Source organism: Mastigoproctus giganteus, chromosome 12, assembly GCF_048544385.1.
Source record: "Mastigoproctus giganteus isolate SK-2022 chromosome 12, ASM4854438v1, whole genome shotgun sequence".
Lineage (NCBI taxonomy): Eukaryota > Metazoa > Arthropoda > Arachnida > Uropygi > Thelyphonidae > Mastigoproctus > Mastigoproctus giganteus.
Genome location: NC_143586.1, coordinates 100,658,212 through 100,675,105, shown reverse-complemented (window position 1 = coordinate 100,675,105; position 16,894 = coordinate 100,658,212). Strand labels below are relative to the sequence as shown.

General features: G+C 36.9%; 1 protein-coding gene across 1 annotated transcript in view; it reads right to left on the bottom strand.

The window, feature by feature from the left end:
- The window catches only part of eIF3m (eukaryotic translation initiation factor 3 subunit m), a 123,486-nt gene that overhangs the window by 68,555 nt on the left and 38,037 nt on the right, over positions 1–16,894 (bottom strand). Inside the window, exons 3-4 of the mRNA XM_090386747.1 lie at positions 15,644–15,782; positions 2,339–2,462 (exon numbers count right to left, since the gene is read on the bottom strand). Coding sequence (XP_090242873.1) covers positions 2,339–2,462; positions 15,644–15,782 — 263 coding nt within the window. The remainder of the gene's footprint in view (positions 1–2,338; positions 2,463–15,643; positions 15,783–16,894) is intronic.

Below are 16,894 nucleotides of genomic sequence, written 5' to 3'. Positions count from 1 at the left end.
ATGATTTATCAAACAATCGCCAGTAGAGATAAGGACATCATAATCCCATTATATAAGGCTACTGTTGGACCACACTTGGAATACTGCGTTCAAGTATGGAGACCGCACCTAAAGAAACACATTGTTCTTCTTGAAAGGGTCCAAAGACGGGTAACTCGCCTGGTGAGATTGGCAAAAGGGCACCCATATGAGGAAAGACTTAGAATATGTGGGTTGCAGAGCTTGGAAACTAGGCATCTTAGAGGAGACTTGATTGAGGTGTTTAAGGCTCTGAGAGGCATAAGCAAAATGAATAAGAATGAAATTTTCATGGTTATAAATGAGTCTAGAACTAGGGGCCATAATTTCAAGTTACGGGGGAGTTGTTTAGACTGGATTGCAGGAAGTTTTATTTTAGCCAGTGAGTTATAAATTACTGGAATAAGTTACCTACATGGGTGGTAGAAGCTGACAGTCTGGGGAAATTCAAAGATCGGCTGGATAATTACCTAAGGGAGGAGGGAAATGCATAGGTTGTCCATTTCCTTTTCTTTTATTAATTTTTTTTTAATTGTCTTATTATTATTATTAATTTGTTTTTATTCTTATTATTTTATTTATGTATTTTTTGTTGTTTTATTTTATTATTTTATTTTTTTGGCTGGTGCAGCATAAGCCATAGGCTTCCTTGCACCATGTGGCCATTACTAATACTAATTCAATTAGAGAAAAAAAATATCATGTCATAATTAACCTCATGCATAGCTTTTGTTTTGCATGGATCGCACAGAAAAGAAATTCAGTTTTACAGCTTTATCAACCTTTGCCTACAGGTATACCTTAAGTTTATAGGTAAGCTGCCTTTTCTTCCTTTATTTTACAGTACATTTTAACATTAATTCAGCTAACTTTTTTTTATTTAGTTCTGTTTAAACTTCAACTAAACAAACAACAATGTGTATTATAGCAAATACGGTGCCTACAATTATTTTAAAATATTAGTTAATAAATATCTAATTACCCTTTATTAGTTTCCTGGGGGAATTATTACCCAGCATAGGTTTCAAAAATTAAATTCTATAATCTTTGCTCTACCCATAGGGCTGAAACTCGCAATAGCTGGAACTAGAACAGTTGAATAGAGTAGAAAATATAGAAATAATTAGTTAATTTGGAAGGGGGGGGATATTTTGAAAACAAGCCCCCAAAAAATGTTAAAAATGGACAGGACTGAAGCAGGGAGGTTTTAAAAAAAATGCAAGAATCAAATTCTCTCCCAAGCCTTCATTAGAGCAGTAAATGTAAAGTTACTTCAGTTATAAAAGGGACCAAAAATGCATCTGATCATTTCATATTGTACTGATAAACAAAAGTAAGGACAGTCTTTAATTATATGCAAGCTAAACTTTCTTCATTGTTAAAATATTTTAACTGATAGTGAATACCAACAGACTGAGGCAGTCATCAAGTCGTCCCATATGGGATGAAAATACTGGTTTGGTGGATGCTGTCCAATGTTTCTGAAATTCATGTTGAGGTCTGTTAAAGTGAATGTGTTTAGATCTACTGTATCTATTACTACAATTAACTACTTGAATAACAAGTAATTTTTCATTTTGGATGTGCAAATATAGAAAAAAGATTGCTTTAAAAATTTGACATTTAGATATTTCAGGTTTAATATGAAGTTTTACTGAGGACATCTTTTTGTACCACTATAAAACAGCTCTTAAAAAAAAAAAAAAAAAAAAGCTTGAAGATATTATAAAACTGTGAACTTAAGAAGGCATAAATAAAGTGGTGGCTAGACAGTATACTTAACAGATTTAGTTTGATACAGATCAGAATACCCGAGTTTCAATTAAGAATGAATGAAAATACAATACTAAAACCTGAAAGTCACTTGGATGATCATGAGTGTGACCAAAAATCAAAATTGTTGTGAAAACAAGTTAAGGAAAGAAACCGCTTTTTGAGAACAAATTTCTTCTTTGTTCCACCTTACATGTTCTGTTGATGCTGATATCAAACTGATTTATACAAAAATCTGAATTATAACTGTTGCAATAACAATTTATGTAGCTAAACTAGTATGCTATGTAACTTCTTTTTTTTTTCTTTTTTTGTCCATAAGTTAAAAAGTCCAATGAGTAATGTTACCAGAGTTTCTGTGCACTAGCAAATTAATCCATATTAAGATGGGACTGAAATTTTTGCCCAGGGATTCACATTTCCCCTTCAAAAAATAAGACTATAAAAGATATTCTTTAAGTTTAAAAAAAAAAAAAATATTAATTAACAGAGATAGTATTATGCTGATAATAATAAAAAAAAGATTATTTTTTAAACAAAATATTACCTTAGCTACATCTGTAAATACAAGATGAATGCTGTCAGTCTGTCCTGCTACTTTTACTAGACTATAGTAGACCTCATAACGGAGAGGAGAAGACTCACCTAATCCCTCAAATAAGTTTTGCAACCTAAAAGCAAGCATATTCTATTACAGCTCATAATTTTTATTGAAAAATATAAATTTAATCAAAGTTTTGTAAGTTAAAAAAAAAAAGAAAAAAAAGTAAAGACCCAAATAATCTAATTTTTCACGTACAGTAATATACTTTTCAAGACAATGCTGGGTATTTTTCATTATTTTGCATTTCAGGTAATGTGGAGACTGGTATATTTCTTCAATAATACTTGAAGAAATATAATATACAGCAGACTCTCGATTTACCAGGACACTTAAAAACTCAAAATTAAAAAAAAAAAAAAAAAAAAAAACAACCAGAAATCATAAAATTCCAGTAATAACTAGAATAGGTATAAACAGATGTGAGACCAAATGTTTCGTTTGTTTTAGCGTGCTGCATCGATTGTTGTGTTCCGTCACACCGCAAAAGGACAAATTGTTTTGTTATTTATGTCAGAGATGTCGGATTTTTTTTTATAGTGTGTGTGTTTGTGCTTTTTTTTTTTTTTTTTTCAGAAATAGTGAAAACGCAAGAGTTGTGCTTTCAATTAAACAAAAACGTGAAATTATTCAAAAGTTAAAAAGTTAAAAACGGTGCATCCGTTAAATCTCTAATGAACCATTATAATGTTGGTGACCAAACCATATGCCACATTGTAAAAAATAAAGGGAAGCATTGTATTGGACACGTGGGTAGCGCATGGTAAGTTTTTTCATTTTCTATCTGTGGCCATACTTTTTACGTAGGTTGCTGAGCATTTTTTGATACAGCAAGTTCCCCCACTTACGTAGTAGCTTCGGACTTACTTTACATTATTTATATTTTTTATATGACTGAAGATTTCAGTGAAGGCGACACACATTTCACCATAATAACGTGAAAACCCACAGAATTCCAGCTATCAGTATTATTGCAAATGCATTAGGATCGAGTTTACTACCTGTTTATAATAGACTGCGCTAACAGAAAAACCCAATAAACCGGAGAGTGCAAATTGCTTTTATTGTCTGATGGCAGTGTCCTCCAGAAATGAACTTTAGTAAAATGTGAGTTCACTCGCATAATAGTGAGTTTTCGCCTTAACTCTGTGAAGTTCTTTTCAGAAAATTTAATTTTGAATGTTATCAGGGTGCCAACTAAGAGAATAAGTGACAGTGGTACTAGTAAATCTATCAAGAAAAGGAAAGCGATCAAGTTGGATCAGAAAATTAAAATAATAAGGATGCATGAAAATGGCCAAACATTAACAAGTATCACACGGAATTCAGATTTGTCAGTGGCAACGCTGAACGCAATAAAGGAGAAAGACAGAATACAAGAAGCGATCAGCACCAACGAAGTCAACTATAATAACAGGGCTACGAAATACATATCAGTTTTTACAGTACAATAACATGCATTTTTTCTTCCTTTTATGTTTTCTTTTCTTATGTGCCACTCCAGCTACTTCACTGCTGTCCCCAGATAAAGTTTTTAATTGAGCTAATTAAAAATATATAACTATCTTTCTTCATTCTTCTGAGGATATTACGTAGTTTTTGTAATTTTGGCATATCAGAGATCTAGTAGCAATATTTTATTAGTCATTCCTGAGTTACATAAAACTCGACTTACATTAGAAGTCCTGAAATGTATCTCTTACATATGCCGGAGACACTATTTTTGGATTATCCAATAAATCGATTATCCAGGAATTTTCTTTTACCATCTATACCAGAAAATCGAGTCTACTGTATTTCTTCAAGAATTATCAAGGGAAGTACCATTACCATCACATGCTTTAATGGGAAAAGAAGAGGAACCAAAGAACTAGAACCAAAGAATTGAAAACAGAATAGCAAGTATCACAGAAACCAACTTTGACTAGCTGTTTATTAAACTAGCACTGGAATGGGAATGGATTTTTTTTTTTTTTTTTAATGAAAACCACAAACAAGAGTTTGTGGCACATTACAAATATTGCTTCCTCTGCATCTAAAAAACTTGGTTTTCTCTTTTGGTGTCGGCGTTACTTTTCTTCCAAACAGCTGATCATTCTGTAAAAATCGCAAATCCGCCTTAACATGGAATATTGTTCCCACATCTGGGGTGGTGCCCCCAAAACCTCTCTCAGGCTTCTTGATTCCATTCAGAAGAGGACAGTTAGGTTAATTAATGATTCATCTCTAACAGAGTCTCTCCACTCGCTGTCTCATAGACATACTGTTTCTGCTGCATGCCTCTTCTACAGATATTTCGATGGGCAGTTCTTCTGAATTGGCTTCTATAATTCCCGCTCTCTCTTTAAAAACAGTCTGAACCCATGCCGCCACCAGCCAACATCCATATACATTGCATGTATACCAATGCTAGAAATATAGTAAATAAACTTGATGAATTTGAAGTGTTGGTCAAGACATCAAAGGCGGATATTGTTGGGATAGCAGAGATGTGGTGTCACACAGTTATAAGGAATGCTGAACTGGAATTTGGGGAGTACAATGTGTACAGAAAGGATAGACAGGATAGAAAGGGAGGAGGTGTTATGCTGTTAATTAAGAAAAACAAAATCAAAAGCAGTGCATCCAGTTGATATAGATGAACAGTGCACTGTTGAGTCAGTTTGGTGTGACATAAGCACTACGAAAGCAAAAATAAGAGTAGGAGTGTGTTATAGGCCTAATGACTCGAATGAGTACAATGAACAATTGTACAGAGAAATAGAGTGGGCTAGTAAATCAAAATGTCTTATAATGGGGGATTTTAACTTCCCAGATATTGACTGGAACTTGTGGGTTGGACACTCACACACTAGTCAGACTTTTGTGGATTTATTGGATGATTGTTTTCTGCAGCAGCATGTTCGAGAGGCAACCAGAGAAAGTAATAATACTCTTGATCTGGTTATCAGCAGTGATCACAGTGTACTGATGTGGAATTTACTTCAAGATTTAATTACCATCAGGGGTAAAGGAAAGGGTTTTTGCTTCCGTAAAGGTGAGTACAGTGGTCTCCGACAGTTTTCAAATTCTGTACAGTGGGATAAACTGACGATGTTACCAACAGTAAATTGTAAGTGGGAAGCATTCAAAGAATTAATCGTGGATGCTACTAAAAGTTTCATACCTATTAAGAAATATTGTTCAAGGTTTAGGCCTAAATGGTTATCTAATGAAATAATGAGACTCTTAACAGAGAAGAAAAATGCATACGATGCATATAAATTATCAAGCGACTCAGAAGCCTATGGCAGATATAAGCTAGTCTGTAATCAGGTCACAAAGGAGATTAGGCATGCAAAGGCAGATTACGAGAAACCCTTGGCAAAAGATGCTAAGAAAAACAGCAAGGATTTCTTTACTTATATAAACTCTAAAAGGAAGGGGATGAATCTGATTGGTCCATTTGACATCGATGGTTTGACTGTTGATGATCCTGCTCAGATAGCAAACAAACTGAATGAGTATTTTGCATCTACGTTCACACACGAGGAGTTATTAAGGTTTGGAAATGGCAGAAGGTTATCAAATTGTAGCAGGATACTTAATGATTTTGTAATAACTGAGAGCAAAGTGGAGGAGAAATTGTTGAAATTAAACATAAGAAAAGCAATAATAATTATGGCCAAGGGTTTGCAACTAAGCAAACCCTTGGCCATAATTATGAGAGCATCCTTGGACTCAGGGGAAGTTCCCACGGACTGGAGATGTGCAAATGTATCCCCAATTCACAAACGGGGATCGAAGGGTGACACGAGTAATTACAGATCAGTTAGTTTAACTTCTTTTCCGGGTAAAATAATGGTGTCACTGGTTAAACATGCATTGCAGGATCATCTAAACAAGACTGCAGCAATAATTCAGACACAGCATGGGTTTGTTAAGGGAAAGTCTTGTCTGACAAATTCGATAGGATATTATGATGTGGTTACAAAGGAACTGGATGCAAAAAATAAATTTGATATCATCTATTTGGATTTCAGGAAAGCTTTTGACACTTTTGCGCATGAAAGACTATTGTACAAATTGGAGCAGAATGGTATTAAGGGTAAGTTGCTACAATGGATAAAAGGATGCTTAAGTGGGAGAAGACAGAGGATGTTAATCAATGGGTGCTGCTCTTCGTGGACTAATGTTATTAGTGTCGGTAAAGGTTTCCACGTGTTTCAACTCCGCTAACCGTTCGTAATTTTCCCGCCTTTGTGATACGATATACCGTACTAGATAGCGTTAGTTGAACTTCGTTAGCAGTTAAATTGTACGTTTAAATAAATACATATAACGACTTAGATTACAAACGTAATATAATTACTTTTATTTAACATAATTAATTATACATATAACCACTTAGGTTACGTAACATAAATAATTAGTAAAAACAAATAATTAATACATAACTTGATACGAAAGTTATATAAAGGGATTTCGCAGATAACACTCGTTACTGAAACGTAAATATTTCGTAGATAACACTCGTTACTGAAACGTAAATATTCCGTAGATAACACTCGTTACTGAAACATAAATATAGCGTTATAACTGTGTTTGGATACAAGTTTAGGATTTAATTTTGTACAGAAATTGAAATTTTATTGAAAGTAAATCTAAATCATGACTCAAACCAGAGCAGCAAAGCAAAGGGCTCAAGCTAATGGGAATGCTGTGGCCCAGGGGAGAACTGAGGGGGGCAGTTGTCCTCTGAATCACAGCCCTGTAAGATGCACTATTTGCTTGATGTTTGCGGAGCAGTCAAGTATGGGACATGATACTGCCATGGGGGATGTCTTTGTGTGTGTGCGATGCAAGGAGTGTAAGGAGATAAGGCGACAACTCAGCGTTGTTATGGGCCTATATGAGAGCTTGAAGGATAGGGTGGATGCCCTCGAAGGATTACAAGTGAGGGGCCCATCAAGCTCTCAGCTGCCCACACCAATGCCAGAGCTTGCACTTGGTCATCGCGGAACACAGCGGCAACCCCCAAGGCAGAATGCGCTGGTCCCAAAGGAACTAGTAGTTGTTGGTGACTCTATTGTCAGGGAAACGGGAAACATGCTTTGTAAAAAGGATAGGTGGAATAGGACCAGGGTATGTCTGCCAGGGGCAAAAGTTGATGACGTTGTAGAGCGGATATCATCTTTTAAGGGCACAAAAGGTGATATAGTTGTACACGTTGGCACTAATGACATTAAGAGTAGGAGACCGGCGGAATTACTTGACAAGTACAGGTCACTGATGAAAAAAAGCCGTGAATTAGGGTTGAAATTGACAGTGTCTGCAATTCTGCCCAGACACATAGGAGGGAGTATATGATGAGAGCCCTGTCAATCAATTCAGCCCTGGAAAGATTGTGCAGGGCTCAAGGGGTAGAATTTTTTTCAGCCTGGTCTGTACTTGTTAACAGGAGAGACTGCTTCTACAGGGATGGGATACACTTAAATAGAAAGGGTGCAAGAATGTTTGCTGATGCTATCGAGGCAATGTTAGGTGGGTCGGAAAACTGCTAGATTGGGGGGATACAAGGACTAATAGATTAACAGTAGCCACTGGCAGAGGTGAAAGTGATTCTTGCACTGCTTCTATTGGAATGAGCCGCAGCCTGGAAAATAAGATGCAGGATATTTCAGAGACTGCTGGGAATCATTGGGGTACAAGTAAACACATGGGTTGTGTTAGGGTAGCTAAGAAAAAGAACAGGTGCATGTATACTTGTGTGTACACCAATGCTAGGAGTTTAGTAAATAAATTTGATGAATTTGAGGTATTGCTCAAAACATCAAAGGCAGATATTGTGGGGATTTCAGAGACGTGGTGTCACACAGATATAAGAAATGCAGAACTGGAATTTGGGGAGTACAATGTCTACAGAAAGGATAGACAGGATAGGAAGGGAGGAGGGGTTATGCTATTAGTTAAAAAACACATAAAATCCAAGGAAGTGAAGCCAGTCGACATCGCTGGACAGTGCAGTGTCGAGTCAGTTTGGTGTGACATAAGCATTGGGAGATCAAAATTGAGAGTAGGAGTGTGCTATAGGCCTAATGACTCTGATGAGTATAATAAGGAACTATACAGGGAAATAGAGTGGGCCAGTAAATCAGAGAGTCTTATAATGGGGGACTTTAATTTCCCAGATATTGACTGGAATTTGGGGGCTGGTCACTCACACAGTAGCAAGGCTTTTGTGGATTTATTGGATGATTGTTTTCTACATCAGCATGTTCGGGAGGCAACTAGAGGGAGTAATACTCTTGATTTGATTATCAGTAGTGATTCTTCATGCATTAAGAATCTGCAGATAAATGAACCACTTGGTGGCAGTGATCACAGTGTGCTGAAGTGGGAGTTACTCAAAGAGGTAACTACCATTAGGGGTAAAGGGAAGGGGTATTGCTTTTGTAAAGGCGACTACAATGGACTGAGACAGTATTTAAATTCTATACAGTGGGATCAACTGATGATATTGCCAACAGCAAATTCAAAATGGGAAGCATTCAAAGAACTTATCGCGGAAGCTACTAGGCTTTACATACCAACTAAGAAATATTGTTCAAGGTTTAGGCCTAAATGGTTGTCAGATGAACTAATGAGGCATATGGCAGAGAAGAAAAATGCATGGGATACATACAAATTAACACGTGACACGGACGCCTATGATAGATACAAGTTGATCTGTAACCAAGTTACAAAGGAGGTTAGGCAGGCGAAGGCAGATTACGAGAGATCCTTGGCAAGGGATGCGAAGAAAAACAGCAAAGAGTTCTTTACTTATGTAAACTCTAGAAGGAAGGGGATGAATCAGATTGGTCCACTTGAGATCGATGGGTCAACTGTTGATGACCCTGCTCGGGTAGCTAACAAACTAAATGAATATTTTGCATCGACATTCACACATGAGGAGTTATTCAGCGAGGGGAATGCCAGAGGTGTATTCAACTCTAGCAGTAAGCTAGAGAATCTTGTAATAACTGAGAGCAAAGTGGAGGAGAAATTGTTGAAGATAAACACAAGAAAGGCACCTGGGGTGGATGGGATCTATCCAGTTATATTAAAGGAGGCAGCAAAGGAGGTAAGCAAACCCTTAGCCATAATTATGAGAGCTTCCTTGGACTCGGGGGAGGTACCCATTGACTGGAGATGTGCAAATGTGACCCCAATTCACAAAGGGGGATCAAAGGCTGACACAAGTAATTATAGACCTGTGAGTTTAACTTCTGTTCCCGGAAAATTAATGGAGGCACTGGTGAAAGAAGCACTGCAGGATCATCTAGACAAGACTTCAGTTATAGCTAGGACACAGCATGGTTTTGTTAAGGGGAAGTCTTGCCTGACCAATTTGATTGGATACTATGATGCAGTCACAAAAGAACTGGATGCAGGGAATAACTTTGATATTATATACTTGGATCTTAGAAAGGCTTTTGATACTGTTGCACATGGAAGACTGCTGCACAAATTGGAGCAGTGTGGCATTGGAGGCAAGTTGCTGCTATGGATAAAGGGGTGGTTGAGGGGGAGAAGACAGAGAGTGGTAATCAATGGACACTGCTCATCGTGGACTAATGTTATTAGTGGAGTCCCTCAGGGTTCAGTATTGGGGCCTTTATTGTTTTCTGTATTTATAAATGATATTGATGATGGTATATCAGGCTTAATGGCCAAGTTTGCAGACGATACGAAGGTTGGCAGGGTTGTCAAGGACACTACTGACACTATGCTGCTGCAACAGGATTTGGAAAGGTTGAGCAGATGGGCTTCGAGGTGGCAAATGAAGTTTAACATTGACAAATGTAAAGTACTACATATGGGAAACAGCAACCCCAGAGCAACGTATCAACTCTGTGGTACTACACTGACAGTGGTAGAGAATGAAAGGGACCTGGGGGTGGTGGTGCAGGCAGATATGAAGTTCTCTGAGCAGTGCAGACGAGCTGCAAGAGTAGCTCATGGTGTATTGTCAATGATATATAGGAATTTTTCTAGCAGGGATAAGGAGGTGATTATTCCCTTGTATAAGGCAATGGTCAGGCCACACCTAGAGTACTGTATACAGGCCTGGAGGCCTCATTTCAGGAAGGATGTAGAGCTGCTGGAACGAGTACAGAGAAGGGCAACTAGATTGGTGAATGGGACAAAGGGGTTCTCTTACGAAGAAAGGCTTAAGTTTTGCAAATTACAGTGTCTGGAAACTAGGCACCAGCGGGGTGATCTGATAGAGGTGTACAAAGCCTTGAATGGTTTGAGCATGCTCAATGCTGATGGGATTCTTCCTCTAGCTCAGAAAAATCACCTGAGAGGGCATAAATTCAAATTGAGGAAAGACAGATGTAGGATAGATGTGCGGAAATTTGCCTTTAGCCAGCGGGTGGTTGGTGGGTGGAACAGACTTCCATCCCTTGTCGTGGAAGTTGATAGCCTAAATAAGTTTAAGGCTCAGCTGGACAGGTATTTCGAACGAACAGAGGGGTGAAGTGGAAGTGGTTATTTTTATTTATTTATGTTACTTTTTTTTTTTTTTTTTGGCTGATGCTGCATAAGCTTGCTTTCTTGCATCAAATGCCTCTACTAATGCTAATGCTAATGCTAGTGGAGTCCCACAGGGTTCGGTGTTGGGTCCACTGTTGTTTTGTATATTTATCAATGATATTGATGACGGTATATCAGGCTTAATGTCGAAGTTTGCAAATGATACAAAGGTTGGCAGGGTTGTTAATGACAGTAATGGCAGCGTGCTACTGCAACAGGATCTAGATAATTTGGGCAGATGGGCTAAGAAGTGGCAACTGAAGTTTAACCTTGACAAATGCGAAGTACTGCATATGGGTAGAAATAACCCCAGAGAAACAGTTGTTTGTTTGTTTGTTTGTTTGTTATTTGGCTTTTAGGAGCTAAGTTATTTTATGGCCATTATGGCAATATGGCCATTAGCAACTAAGGCCATATTGCTCCGGGGATATGCGGTGGTCATTCCCTGACCTTTCCGCATCCTCTGTATTTGATGTCATGGGTTCAAACCCCGGTCTAATCAAGAAGCATGTGCTATGCACTGCTGCTCCCGCCCACCTGGCTACGGAGGCTGGCATATAACAGGTACATCTGCTAGTTTTCATTATGAAAATACTGGTCTAGATCAGACTGTACAGAAGTGAGTTAAAAACAAGTGACAAGGTGACCAACTTGTTTTAAAAATCACATTTTTAACTCGTTTATTTTAAAGTCAATCATGGATAAAATTAACCACCCCATCAGAGCCTTGAGCACCCTAATTAGGTGGGGGGAGATGTGTATGCTACAAATCTGATTACTATTAAACAAAATATTATTAGGGCAAGAGGAGACAACAGACACTGATAGCAATCTCATAAGTCAACCAATGTTAAAAAGTGGATGGGAAAATGTGAGTTTTTGAAGCATTTTTTTGGGGGAGGGGGGAAACATTAAGTATGCCTACAGGCCAAAAAATTAGTAACCTTTATTCAATATCTAGTGGGCACCTTCTGCCTGAATGTTAGTGGCATGAGTATCACTATAACTATACAGTGGGTGTCTAGCCATGGATTTGATCATTCTTCCATCAAGGTATTTATCAGCTGCTGTATTGTGGTCAAGAGAGAACTACCCTTTCCAACATATCCCAGACATTCTCAACTGAATTCAGATCTGGAATTAGCCAGAATAGATGTTGGAAATGTTCCTTGAACCATTCAGATACAATTTTTGCATCTGTCCATCATGGACAATGCAACTGTCCATGATGGACAGTTGCATTGTCTTCCTGAATCCATCACAATCTGGGTAAAAATAAACATTGCTGAGTGAAGTTGGTGTGATAAAACAGAAAGGTATTCACTGGAAGTAACATGTTCTCATAATAACATGAGTGGACCCAGTCTGTACTAAAAGAACATACCATAACAGCACCTTTTTGAGCAGTAGACACGAAATAGTCTGAATGCATGGCTTTGTGAGGTTCCCGCCACACTTTCACCATTCCTTTGATGCAAAAAAAAAAAAAAAGTATATATATAGATCAACTCATCAGACAATATGATCTTTTTCAACTGTTCCACAGTCAAATTTTTTGATTTTTTTACAGAAAAAAATTGGGTTTTGTATAAGCATACTAATACTGCGAAATCCCAGATTCTTCACACTCCCATTGCATAGTTTGGTTGGAAATGGGTCTTTCTTTGCCTAAACTGAATTTTTCAGCCTTCTGATGCCCAATTTGCTTTAAATTTCTGAAATCGTGTTCTTGGACTACCAGCAGAAATGCTGCATTTCTTTCTTTTAGAGATGCTTCCTCCTTTCTTCTTCTTCCACTAACTGTATATTTCTGAGATGGTTGCACTCAACATACATACATAGTGATTTCCTTTGTGTTTGTAAATGTTGCTCCTGCTAAACATGAAGCATATTTATCTGATACTAAGAAACTTGTAATCATACCACGTGACAACTTACATTTGCAATCTGTTGTTTAATTACATGTTGACACCAATTGCAAAAGGTTTATAATTTTTGGCTGGTGAGTATAGTTAGTTAATATCAATCAATCAAGTGGACTATCTCAGACCAGTTAAATCTGCTGTTATGCAGATTTCACTGTTCACTCTGTACAAATTGCAAATCCACCCTACCATGAACTATTGTTCCCCCATCTGGGGTGGTACCACCAAAACCTCTCTCAGGCATTCTACATTTCATTCAAAAGAGGGCAGTTAGGTTAATTAATTAACAGTCTCTCCACTCTTTGTCTCATAGACGTTCTGTTTCTGCTGCATAACCTAGATGTCTCCTAGAGAGTTACTAATAGGTTTGGCCAACTATCTAGCGGCTGGTCTGCAAACACTGTTTTTGAGCCCTACATTTGAAATGTAAGGAATATCCAATCTTGACGGAGTCTGTAGAGTGATCTGCAATCTGGGTGGCCCTCAACTTTAAAGAAATAATGAAATTGTGCTGTAGTGACTAAACGGTCCACTTCAAGCTACAACTCGACCTCTGCTTACGTTGGTTCACAACTGGATGATCACCTGGGTATACTAAGTGCAGTATTTCAGGACTTGCACATGGTGGATAATACCCAGAGTTACCAACAGTCTCACCATCATTAAGGTGCAAGCAAAAAAGATTTTATTGTCACAGAATGTCCAGACTTCACTGAAATCTGGTCCACTTGATTCAAGTGTCACCAGATATCAGTCCCATCAGTGTTTTAGACTACTAGGTAGCAAGCCCTAAGTTGTCTTACCCGAGAGAATGTCTCTTACAAGCCTCAAGGCTGATCATGGGGAATATTTTGTTCCCTCCAAAAATTGATTAAGCTTGTTGTTACGTTCAACTTACAGACAAATACCATTATCCACAGTTCAGTCTAAGTTGCTAATATCTTTTTAAATTGCACAGCATCGCAAAATAAGCAAATCCACTATGCATTTAAAAATCTGAGACACTGCCAGGACAGCTGTATTTCATTTAAGTGAACACTGAAGCAGCGTATGGAAGAAAACCTCCACTTAAACACATATCAACCATTATGTGTGCATTCACCCAATTACTGGGTTACTAACCCTTTTCAATATTATAATATAGTATTGCAGGGGGATATTAATGCAGAAATTATATAGTCAGGTTTAAAGCACATTACAGCATTAAGCCAATGGTAGGGAAATTCTGTTTCCTCCAAAGATCAACTAAGCTTGGTTCTATGTGCAGCTTAAAATAAAATAAAATACTGTTACTGTTATCCGTATGTCCTTTACCATAGTTAGGCACATTATGGCCATTTGACCTTGTGCTGTAAAGTGCACAAACAAAACATATCCTTATGCTGAACTGTGGATAATGATACATCTCTGAATTGGACAAAAGGCCAAGTTAAATCAGTTTTTGTGGGAATGGAAGATTCCCTGTGGTCAGCTTGATGTGGTAATGCACTTTAAATCTGTCCATATTTAATTTCTGTGTTAATATCCCCTGCAATCCTATATTACAAAGCATGATATGTTTAGATATGTCTCCTCCTTACCTCCATGCACTAAGCTATTCACTCACTAACAATAGACTGTCATCATCAGCCAAAAATGAAGATACATTTTGATATTTAATTGTATTTAAAAATGTCAGCGTGCACTTAACATTTGTGTGCATCAAATTTTGTTTTAAAATTGGAAAAACTGAAAGTAAAATACCATATGGGAACCATGTAATGGGCAGCACACAAGTTTGACTGGCACCTTCATTTCAAAGAAGACGGAGTCTGTCAAGTGATGTGCAATCTGGGTGGCCTCAACTTTAAAGAAATAATGAAATTGTGTCTCAAATGAAAACTTGGGTACAAAATGCTGAAGATTAACTGCTGAAGAAACTATTCTTTTAGATCATGTTATTCCACTTAATGAAAACTTTGAACATCGGGTACATTTCTGCAAAGTTCATGTGGCAAGTGTTGAGAGAGGAATGAGGTAGACATCATTGGCAAGTTGTTCCCAATTTGTTTGAACACAAATAATGAATAAATATTTGAAATGTAGATTTCCATGTATGATCCTGAAACAAAACGGCATTCATCCCAGTGAAAGCCTCCCCCCCCCCAACCCACACAAAAAAAAAGTGCAGAAAGTATGCACTAAATGAAGGTCATGTTGCTGGCATTTCTAACTGAGGATGATGTTCACCACAAATACACTCCAGATGGGCAAACAATTAGAGTTCTACACTAAAGTTCTGAGATACCCTCATGATGTAGTTCAAAGAAAAAGACAGGAAAAAGTGGGATGACTCCAAAGACTTTGCTTCACCATGATAATACACCACTGCATTTGCTGCTACTTGAATATGATGGCTCAGCTTTCAGTGATTCCAAAATCAGCTTTCCCAAGAATGAGAAAATCATTGGACTAAGTGCATCACCTTAGAAGGACACTATTTTAAGAGCGATTAAAGTCATTCAATCTATGTTTATTATAACTATATCATAGCAGTCTGGATACTTTTTAAACAAACCTATCAAATATTGTACTGTCTCAGTTATACAATATAACATGATCTCTGTTAAATAGCACTACTGAATTTTGTTTACTAATAAATCAATAAGTAAATTCTATAAACAATAGCAGCTTATTTCTTTTATGGCAGTTAATACAGAAAAAGCTTGACAGTATTTATTACAATTATGAATAATAAAAAAGTATAAAAAAAATAAATTCTTACACTCTGAGACATACTAAACCCATCTTATTTGTGGGTGCTTTTGTCAGCTTCTCACAGAAAGCATAAATTAGATTTTCACTATCTTCAATAGGCACCATAATAAGGAGAGTAACAATGCTGTTTAACACAGCTTCTGTATCTAAAAATAGAAAAAAGCAATTTTATTATTATTATCATTAAATTTTTCAGAAAATTTTCAAACCTATATTAGAATTTGTGAAACTAATATTCAAATATTTGGGGGGGGGGAGCACAAAACCAAAAAAATACACATTTTTGGACATGCACAGGATGAATCAATGGAATAGGAATAGTCAGTCATGTGCTTCCAACGAACAATTTTAGCCAGTGAGTTATAAATTACTGGAATAAGTTGCCTACATGGGTGGTAGAGGCTGGCAGTTTGGGGAAATTCAAAGGTCATCTGGATAGTACCTTTGGGTCAGGGAAGCACATAGGATGATAGGTTTAATTTCCTTTTCTTTTACTAATTATTATTATTTATTTATTTTTTTTTTTTTTGTGACCCCCGCTTAACGCTGATAATTCGTTCCGGAAAAACAGAACGCTAAGTGAGCGCTGCATTTCCATAAGGTAACATATGTATTTGTGAGTTGCGGTCAGTGCCATAGGATATTTCCTAATCAATAATAAACAGTAGTGAAAAGATGCACAAATGTCGGTCAAAATATTTAATATTCAAATATTTGTACATATAAAATATTCTGCATTACATACATATATAATTATGTAGTAACTACTTACGTATCAAAATTAAACTTAAAATTCCAATTAAAATCATGAATTTAATTGATCTAAATTTATTTTAATTGATGAATTTAATCATGAAAAATGTGTCGATTTTGGGTTGAACTTTGGCCCTCTTCCAAATAAACTAAAAGGTGTATTAATTTTAACTCCCCCCGCAGCGTTACCACTTAACAATAAAGTCAACCGCTCCTTCGCCGCTTTGAAACCTGGCATGTTTTTTTCTTCTTTCAATATGAAACTTCTTTTAGGCATTCGTTTCCATAAAAGTCCTGCTTTGTCTATGTTAAAAACTTGTTGAGAAGTATACAGTAACACATAATACCTCTCTTCAATAATTATAACAAGTTCTTTTTTGAAAGTTTCGGCTCCTTAATCTGCACTTGCAGCTTCTCCCTGGATTTTAAATCTATTCAACCAGCCCTTACCAGTTTTAAATGGTTCCACATTTTTTTTTTTTTTAGGTCAGATTTTTTTAAGATC